The sequence below is a fragment of the Arachis hypogaea genome, chromosome 16, assembly GCF_003086295.3.
Source record: "Arachis hypogaea cultivar Tifrunner chromosome 16, arahy.Tifrunner.gnm2.J5K5, whole genome shotgun sequence".
Taxonomy (NCBI): Eukaryota; Viridiplantae; Streptophyta; class Magnoliopsida; order Fabales; family Fabaceae; genus Arachis; species Arachis hypogaea.
In genome coordinates, this window is record NC_092051.1 from 13,592,214 (window position 1) to 13,602,492 (window position 10,279).

Below are 10,279 nucleotides of genomic sequence, written 5' to 3' on the forward strand. Positions count from 1 at the left end.
GAAATCCTTATTTGAATCTGTTTGCTTGATATTCGGTGAATGGCAAAAATTAGAGTTTACTGCATAAGAATCTGCATTGAATATTGGGATCCCCAGGCAATTCTAGCGCTTTCCACCCACGGGTTGCCCTTTCCAGAAACTTCCCATAACGTACCCTTCACCGTCAGATCACTTTCCTGTAACACGTGGACGAACCAGATCACAGGATCGTCCAAAATTGCATGATCAAACAAACACGAATAAAAATACCCCCACCTCCTCCTCCTTCCTTTCTTTATATATACACACACACATATAGCAATAACCGCGCTCTATTGTCGAGAATCACCAACATAGCATTCAGTAAAACAATCACGCTACCAAACAAAGCCTAATTCCCTTCCTTTCTTTTTCTTCACCATCAACTATGGCACCTCCTGAGCTTGTTCCAACCGCCGCTGCTGCTTCCGCCTTCACCGCGAAAACTGCCACCACACTCCCCAGGCGAGCCTACGTCACTTTCCTCGCCGGAAATGGTGACTACGTCAAAGGTGTTGTTGGACTGGCCAAAGGCCTCCGCAAGGTCAAGTCAGCTTACCCTCTGGTGGTGGCGATCCTCCCCGACGTGCCGGAGGAGCACCGTCAGATACTTGAGTCACAAGGTTGTATAGTTCGCGAGATCGAACCGGTTTACCCTCCTGAGAACCAGACTCAGTTCGCCATGGCCTATTATGTCATCAACTACTCCAAGCTCCGTATCTGGGAGGTATGTAAGGGAAATGTTCGCTTATTGTTTTTTGTCATATAATAATTTAGTTGTGTATCATTTTTTTTTTACGAAAACCTCTTTGTTATGGTGTAGTTTGTGGAGTACAGTAAGATGATATACTTGGATGGAGACATTGAGGTATATGAGAACATAGATCACTTGTTTGATCTTCCAGATGGAAAGTTCTACGCTGTAATGGATTGCTTCTGCGAGAAGACATGGAGTCACAGCCCTCAATACAAGATCGGTTACTGCCAGCAGTGCCCTGACAAGGTGCAATGGCCTGAAGAGTTGGGTCAACCACCGTCCCTGTACTTCAACGCTGGCATGTTCGTGTTTGAGCCATCCATGGAAACTTACCACGACCTTCTCAGAAAACTCCAGATCACACCTCCTACTCCCTTTGCGGAGCAGGATTTCCTCAACATGTATTTCAAGGACATTTACCAGCCCATTCCCTTGGTTTATAACCTTGTTCTCGCCATGCTCTGGCGCCACCCTGAAAATGTTGACCTTGATAAAGTCAAAGTTGTTCACTACTGTGCAGCGGTATGTTGTATTAACTCATTCAACTTCAATTCGTTTAACTGTTATTAACAGTGAAATATTGGTTGATTGAATTATTGATTAAAGATGGTGGGGTTATGTATTCAGGGATCCAAACCATGGAGGTATACGGGAAAGGAAGAAAATATGCAGAGGGAGGACATAAAGATGTTGGTGAAGAAATGGTGGGATGTCTATTATGATGCATCCCTTGATTACAAGAAACCGCCGCTATCCAGTGACGAAGCTGATCCATTCGTGCATGTACTTTCTGAGGCTGCCGAAGTTCACTATGTCGCTTCGGCCTCAGCTGCTTAGATTCAACCTCAACAAAATACTCAAAATTTCAGAAAAAAGAAAAAAAAAGAGTGGATTAGAGTTATAGACAGAAGAGTAGGTGCAACAAGTAATTTTATTGCTATACTTTGCGGTCAAAAGAAGGGAGGTTCCTTTTCTCAACATGGACAAGTTGAACCGTCGCTATGCTGATTGCAATCATGGTTATTACTTGATTAGTTGATTAAGAGGAAGCCCTCAACCAGTTTATATTTTTGCGGTTATTTTCCCCTTTTTTGTGTGGGTTTGTTGGGTTGGTTATCTAGGATCAAGGGTCTGTTTATATTGGCGTGGCTTTAATTTGGTCGTTATTTTCATCCAATATTATTAACTATAAATACTATAAATTGTAAATTGTGTTGTGGGTTTGTGGTTTTTCTTTTTTTTCTTTTTCATTGGATTTTGCTATTGTAATATTTGAAGGCAATTTCCTAATGAAAAGAAAAACTTTCAATGGAATTACCTCATGCATAGCTCTCATGTCTTTTTCTATTGTGAAGTAGTATGTTGTTTTCTACTTTAAGTGGGTCAAAATTCTAAGATGTGGATTATTATTAGTTGGCAAATAAATTTGTTGCGCGATCCATGTTCCTCCCTAGAAGGTGGAACTAGAAATTGACAAATGAAATGAAATTACCCTTCCTCTGATCTGTCCTCAATGATCCTCATATTGAAGCAAAATGTTTGATGAAACTAGTTGTTCTAAAACGTGTTCTAATGTTTCATTTTCACTTTCCGCTGCTATAAAATGTGAAGTTCCAATGATTTTGAATATGTAGATTTGTCTCAATTTCGGTCGCTATCAATGATGTCAACATTGATTTATAAACATAGAAAGGTTAATTATTAGGATTTTGGAATTTATTTAAGTTCTTGGTTTCAAATTCTATTTCGGAATAATATAGTAAGATTAATCTTCCGTACAAGCTTTTTTACTGTATAAGTTATATAAGTTCTGAAAATTCCTAATCCCTAAAACGTGTCTCTTATTGCATGTATGTTTCACGCGCCTCTTTAACAAATTTTTCAATCAATCAATGCGTAAATATATAACTTCTTTTTTCGAAAGGATTTCGTTTTCTTTTTTGATTTCCTTCTACATTTTCTTGTCTTTTCTCTTCTATCTCTTTTGTGCGTTTCTCTTTCCTTTCTCCTTCGCCGTTTACGTAAGTTTTTCTTTTTGTTCTCTTTCTTCATTTTTCTAGTTTTTCATTGTTTCTGAAATTAAGTTCTGAAATCGTTTTGAAGATAATGGATGATTCAACTTCAGATTATCAGCTGAATCAGAGCAAAGTGGATTTTGAATTTGAATCCAATGAAGTTCCTGAGGTGTAGTTTAATTCTAGTTAATAACTGAATTTGAATTTGAATCCAGTTAGTAGTTTATAATTGTGTAGTTGAATAATGCGTGAACCTTGTCTGTGAAATTTGCTGTTTATTATTCCTTGTTTGAATTGAATCTAATGTACTAGTTCTGATGAATTTTCTGCATTTTATATCAGATGTTCGGGTGTAAATAAGGAATATTTGGGTGTATTTTAGGAAAGTTTGGGTGTATTTACAGTTTATGACTTTTCATCTAATTGAGGGTGAATTGTCTTATTCTTTTAGTTGAATTATTTTAGTTTCTATTTAATGATGATTTATGAATCTGATTTTTGTTATTTTTTATGATGGTTTTATAGTTCTATTTGCATTCTATACTTTATGCTTGTTTTAATGTGGTGTATTTTTGGTATATTTTGCAGCCCCTTTATGGTATTGATGAGCAGTTTGTTCTCCACATACAAACGTTTTTCTCATACAAGTCTTTACAAGTCTTCTCCTTCTTTTATTGTTTTGAATCCAATCAAGTGGCTAATGTGTGATTCAATTCAGAAGAAAAAGATGTATCATTAAAGGAAACATTTTTCTGTACAAAAATGATATTTATACACTAAAATCAGCTACTAAAATCAGTCACCAATGTATTTATGTATAAATACATGTGTAGTTTAATTCATTTTCAATGTATATTTGTATTCCAGTATGTATTTTATACTGGTGGCTAATTTTAGTGTATACGTAGCACAATTCATTTCTGTATTTACACCAAATTTGGGTGTAATACGAAGATATTTAGATGTATTTTAAGGAATTTTGGGTGTAGTTTTATTCTGATAAGTTCTGCATAGTTTAGAAATTTTTCTCTTCCTCCTCCTCATCTTCTGGTGCTTCTTTTTTTCTTCATCATCATCACCATCTTCTTCTTTATTTCTTATTCATCTTTTCCTTTTTGTTTTACCTTTTCAAGTGTCTTCTTGTTTTACTCTCTTAACAAAAATAGAAACAAAAAATCAAACAAAGAAGAAGAAGAAGAAGAAGAAGAAGAAGAAGAAGAAGAAACACATAATGCTCCAAAATTATTTGGAAAAGGATGAACTTACATTCATTTAACTAAAAAAAAAAAATAAGGAAAAGAAGAAGAAAAAAATACAGCATTAGAGGAAATATTTTTCTGTACAAAAATACTATTTGTATACTAAAATCAACCACTAAAATCAGGCACCAATGTATTTGTGTATAAATACATGTGTGGTTTAATTTATTTTCAATGTATATTTGTATTCCAATATGTATTTTATACTGATGGCTGACTTTGGTGGCTGATTTTAGTGTACACGTAGCATAACTCATTTCTGTATTTGCAGTAAATTTGGGTGTAAAACGAAAATATTTGGGTGTAATACGAAGATATTTGGGTGTATTTTAAGAAATTTTGGATGTATTTTTATTCTGATAAGTTTTGCATAATTCAGAACTCTTCATCTTCCTCCTCTTCATCTTCTGCTGTTCTTCTTCATCTTCTTATTTCATATTCTCATAATTCTTTTTTGGAAGAAAAAATCAAACAAAGAATAAAAAAATACATAATGTTGCAAAATCAAAAGAAGAATGAGGAGAAACACGATGATGAAGATGAAACACGCAAAGAAAAAGGAGGAGAAACACAAAGAAAAAAAAAGAAGAAGAAAGAAAAGGAGGAGGAGGAGGAGAAACGCGAAGAAAAAATGACAGTTATGATTTTCATCGAGGAAGAAGAAGAAGAGTCGTTCTTAATAGTGAGGGAACGCTTTGGAAACGTGATGCACGTGTTAACACGCTTTTGTGGGTGAGCGTAGCTTCTGTTGGGTTTGGCCCAACTTGTAAAACTTGTAAACTAAAAAGACTTGTATATGTAGTATGACTGAATATAATAACCTAACCACAAAAACTTTGCTAGTTTGCTTAGCTTTTACATGCACTTTCTTTTCCCACCTTTTTAAGGCGTCTCGCAATTTTCTTTTTTCCACCAACCATGGAATATTGGAATCAACCTCACTAATATCTCAAGTATTATTGAAACATAGATTTTCTAAAAAAAATAATACTATGTTTAAAGAAATTAAAAATGTACAAAACAAAAACTCTAACAAAATAAAACATTGAGTAACAAAACAAATAATTCTCTTTGTTATATATTTTGTACCACTTGAATATATTCAAAAATATCTAGTCAATTTTATCGATACTTCAAATTTTTATTAAAGTGTGAAATTTTTTTAAAAGAATGATACTATATTCAAGAAAATTAAAGATTTATTCAACTTTACCAATTTAAATATGGGAATTCAATTTATTCAATCTCGCTGATACCTCAAATTTTATTAAAATATAGATTTTTTTCAAAAAAAATAATACTATATTTAAGGAAATTAAAGATGTATAAAATAAAGGGAATAACAAAGCAAACAATTCTGCATGTTGTTTTATGCTTCACACTACCTGAATATATTTAAGCATATTTGGTCCATAAAATTTAAGCATGGAAACTCTATTCATTCAATCTCACCAATTTAAGTAGGGAATTTTGATTCATTCAACTGATACCTCAAATTTTATTAAAATATTAGTTTTTTTTCAAGAGAATGATACTATATTCAAGGAAATTAAAGATGTAGAAAACAGAGAGAATGACAAAGAAAACAATTCTGTACGCTGTTGTATGTTTCACGCCGCTTGAATATATTTGAGCATATCTGGTCCATGGAATTTAAGTATGGGAATTCGATTATTCGACCTCACTGATACCTCAAGTTTTATTAAAATATAATTTTTTTTTGAAAAAACAATACTATACTTAAGGAAATTAAAGATGTATAAAACAGAGGGAATGACAAAGCAAATAATTCTACTTGCAGTTATATGCTTCACGTCATTTGAATATATTTGAGCATATTTAATCTATGGGATTTAAATATGGAAACTCGATTCATTCAACCTCACTGATACCTCAAGATTTATTAAAGGATGAAATTTTTTTAAAAGAATGATACTATATTAAAGAAAATTAAAGATGTACAAAACAGAAGGAGTGATACGTGCTTTAAATGTTCGTGATATGAAGAATTTAAGTATTATTTAAAAGATATTAATTTATATTTTTAGAATATTTTAATTTAATTTGATGCATTTTGATTTTGTTTATTTAATTATTAGATTGGCCTTATGTTTGTGGGTTTAGGATTTTCTATATTTTAACTTAATAAGAGGTTATAAATACCTCATAAACTAGGGTAGTCATATTATAGAATGCTTTAGAGGTTTGAAAACCCTTTTTGGTTTCTTGAAGAAACCATGGTGTGGACAATTGAGATTGAGGAGTCCCTGTCTTATTAAATCGGAGAATTGGGTAAAAAGTTGAGGAGTCTCTTCGATTCAATTCCCAAACTATGGCGTTGATAAGTTAGACCGAGGAGTCCCTTTCTTGTTTCGTCAAGAAATTAGATAGAAAGTATAGTGATTCTCTTTGTATTCAATTCCAGTCTATCTTTTTTTGTTTTTAATTCAATTACAATTTATTTTTTCTATTCAATTTCAATTCTTGTCTTGTTTATCTTTTATTTCTTTATCATTTGGTATCAGAGTTTAGGTATTAGATTAATTCTTATTAATTTATATTTGTTCTTCTTTTATCATAAAAAAAGTTCAATGTCTGTCGCGTCTTTTTTTATATTCTTGAGTTTTTGTTTTTCGTTTGTATTTTATTATTGTTAATTTTATTGTTTAAAAAAAAAGCATACAGTGCCAAAAAATGAAAAATATACAAAAAGAGAAAGAAAATAAGACAAAAAAATTATCTTTCTTGTAATTATTGTCCTCTTCATATACTATTTTTCCACGTACAAGATTTGAAGTCGATTTTTTTTAAGAGGGGGAGAATGATATGTGCTTCAAATGTTCGTGATATGAAGAGTTTTCAAGTGTTATTTAGAAGATATTAATTTATATTTTTAGAATGTTTTAATTTAATTTGATGTATTTTGATTTTGTTTATTTAATTACTAGATTGGGCCTTATGTTTGTGACTTTAGGATTTTCTATGTTTTAACCTAATAAGAGGTTATAAATACCTCATAAACTATGGTAGTGGTAATATAGAATAATTTAGAAGTTTGAAAACTCCTTTTTAGTTTCGCGATGAAACTATGGTGTGGACAATTGAGGTTGATGAGTCCCTCTCTTGTTGCATCGGAGAATTGGGCAGAAGGGATTGAGGAGTACCTTCGGTTCAATTATCAAACTATGGCGTTGATAAGTTAGATTGAGGAGTCTCTATCTTGTTACGTCATGAAATTGGGTAAATAATAGAGTGATTTTTTTGTACTCAATTTCAATCCATTTTTTTTTGTTTCTATTTCAATTACAATTTATTTTTTTTATTCAATTTAAGTTTTTATCTTGTTTATCCTTTTATTTCTTGATCAGGGGTGACACAACTCTACTCGCTATCATGCTTCAAGCTATTTGAATATATTTGAGCATATCTAGTTCATGGGATTTAAGTATGAAAATTCGATTCATTTAATCTCACCGATTTAAGTGTGAGAACTCATCGATTCGTTAAATTTCACTGATACCTCAAGTTTTATTAAAGTATAATTTTTTTAAGAAATGATACTATATTCAAGAAAGGTAAAGATGTACAAAATAAAAAAATAACAAAACAAACAATTCTACTTGCTGTCATATACTTCTAATCACTTGAATATATTTGAATATATCTTGTCCACTATATTTAATCATGGCCATTGAAACTCAATTCATTCAACTTCATCCATACATTAACTTTTATTAAAATATAGATTTATTTTTAAAGAATGATACTATATTTAAAAAAATTTAAGATGTACAAAATAGAAAGAATAGCAAAATAAATAATTCTACTTACTATTATATTTTTATGGCACTTGAATATATTTGAAAATATAATTGTATCTGACCCTTTAAATATATAATTAATTGGTAAATAATGTTGTTGATTTTGTTTAGGATGAAATAATGTCTCATTCTATCATCTTTGAACACATTTACACCAAGTCCGTTCAAACTCTTAAATCAGAATACTTGATATTTTTTATATTATATGTTATATATTTATATATATATTTTTTCGTAATATTTTTAGTTTAATAGAATAAAAAATAATTTATTATAAATTTAAATTTTATTTAAATATATATTTAATATTAGTCAATAAATTATTATATATATATAAAATAAAATTTAAAATTCTAATAAACTGATCACTAGTAACGTCCAAAGTTGATTTTATATTATGTACTATGTGAGATACAAACATACACACAGTGTGTGTATACATGATAGGCAACAATACAATGCAATTAATATATTCATGGCCTATTATTTTACAATAATAAAATGCTTAAGGGGGATAGAAACAATTTTACTCTCTTAGAAATTAAAGGAAGTTTTCAGCAATATAAAACTTCACGATAATCAACGAACTGCTTTTTTTTGTGGCAAGGAGCATTGATTTATTATATTTTGTAATATTCTGACTTACGTATGTGCATCATATATTTTTTTTTTGGTGACTGTATGTGCATCATATATAACGTATCAGATAAACTGACAAAAATATAAAATAACAAACATAATAAGATCACACGCTAACAAAAGTGTAAAATAACAGACATAATAAGATTACAAGCTACATAAAAAAATTTGCAGTAGTCCAAGATTGCACATGCTCTAAAATAATAAAAAAAATTAACAGACAAATTAAAAGTAGATTTAATTTGTTATCAGTTGATAATACAATAACACTACTACAAAAATAGAATTTAGCTACTAAATGCTAACTACCAATGTTAAATAATTATGATAAAAATAAATTAGCGTGTCTTTTATTTATCACAAAACATGATTATAATAGTTAAAATTTGATCTTTTAAATTTGAAATTTATACTCCTCTAATTCCATTTTTTTAGTACTCTCCTATCTTATGTTGACGAGTCATAACCGTCATGAATAAATTTTTTTAAATATTCAGATATTAACACAAATTTATGAAATTAAATCTAAAAATATAAAAAATAAATTTAGATAAAATAAAAAATTATAAAAATAATATTTTAATATTTGAATTAATTATAAAGATAAAATTTATTTAGTTAAAATAATATAATTTGGATAAATAATAAAAAATTAAATAAATTTTAAATAAAAAAAGTTTTCAATGAATCTATTACTAAAAATAAATTATTTTATTATTTGTTAGATTTAAAAAAATGAGAATAAGCTAAAAAAATTGTCTTTATTTACATAATTTAGTACTCACTACGTATTTTTGTGAGTACTTATTATATGCATAATTATCTTTTCAAATATTATTTTATGAAATTATAAATTAAATTTTTTATTTATATTATTATTTAATTGATATATACTATTAATTAGTTATTTTATCATTATTTTTAGTTATAAAAATTAATACTAATTAATTTTTGAGTAATTACTCACTTATGTAGAGCTCGTAATTTTATTAAATAATAAAAAAATTGATTTGTAAAATTTTTTATAACAATTTTATATGATAATTAATTTGTTTAATGAAATAAAATTTTAGTAACTTAGTAATTCAAATTTATTAAACATTAAATTTTTCAGTAAAAATATTTACATAATTAACTTAATGTATAATTTTTATTATATTATTTCGTGCATAATAAATAAATAATTAATGAATCATAAAGTGAAGAATTGTGAGGAGCATATATTTATTAAAGTGATTTTTTGATTATTTATTATTATTATAATAAAATTAAAGATAAAAATAATACAAACTAAAAAAAACTATATTATAGGAATTTGTTAATGGAAGTTTTAAAAAATTCCTGCAAATTTAAATTTGAAAATAAAATATTTTATTTTATTTTATTAAAAAATTTATTAGCGAAAATTTTAATTTTAAATAACAGGATTTTTAACATCCTTCAATTAAAAAAGATTCGCCAACACAATTTGGGAGCGCAAAATTATTTCTTCCCGCGAAACCCAATTCCCTTTCTCCTAACCTTTTCTGCTCCCACTTTTTTAACATTGTAACTGCTTCGTTTTTTGCATTTCTTCATTGATTGCTGCTGTTCACCATTGTGCCTCTGCTACTCGCATTTGTTTTGCTCTGCTGTTAGCGTTCGCATGTTGCTGCTGTTCCTGTTCGCGTTCCAATTCAGTTCGTGTTGCTGCTGCTGGCTGCGCTCCATTGCTGCAGCTGTTTGCGTTCACAGTGGCAGCTGTGCTTCTATGCAAAGGTAACAATTTGA

General features: G+C 29.3%; 1 protein-coding gene across 1 annotated transcript; it reads left to right on the plus strand.

Moving 5' to 3' along the window:
- The first annotated feature begins 290 nt into the window (after positions 1 to 290).
- On the plus strand, positions 291 to 2,103 carry LOC112756511 (galactinol synthase 1). Its single transcript, XM_025805122.3, has 3 exons — positions 291 to 745; positions 842 to 1,297; positions 1,403 to 2,103. Exons 1-3 carry the CDS (start codon positions 407 to 409, stop codon positions 1,610 to 1,612), a joined length of 1,005 nt encoding a protein of 334 aa, XP_025660907.1. The 5' UTR covers positions 291 to 406; the 3' UTR covers positions 1,613 to 2,103.
- Positions 2,104 to 10,279: the final 8,176 nt, after the last annotated feature.

Excerpts from the sequence above, each read along its gene's own strand:
- LOC112756511 (XM_025805122.3), top strand. The coding sequence starts at position 407 with ATGGCACCTCCTGAGCTTGTTCCAACCGCCGCTGCTGCTTCCGCCTTC. Across the intron at positions 746-841 it reads CCAAGCTCCGTATCTGGGAG|TTTGTGGAGTACAGTAAGAT; the intron begins GTATGTAAGGGA and ends GTTATGGTGTAG. Across the intron at positions 1,298-1,402 it reads TTGTTCACTACTGTGCAGCG|GGATCCAAACCATGGAGGTA; the intron begins GTATGTTGTATT and ends TTATGTATTCAG.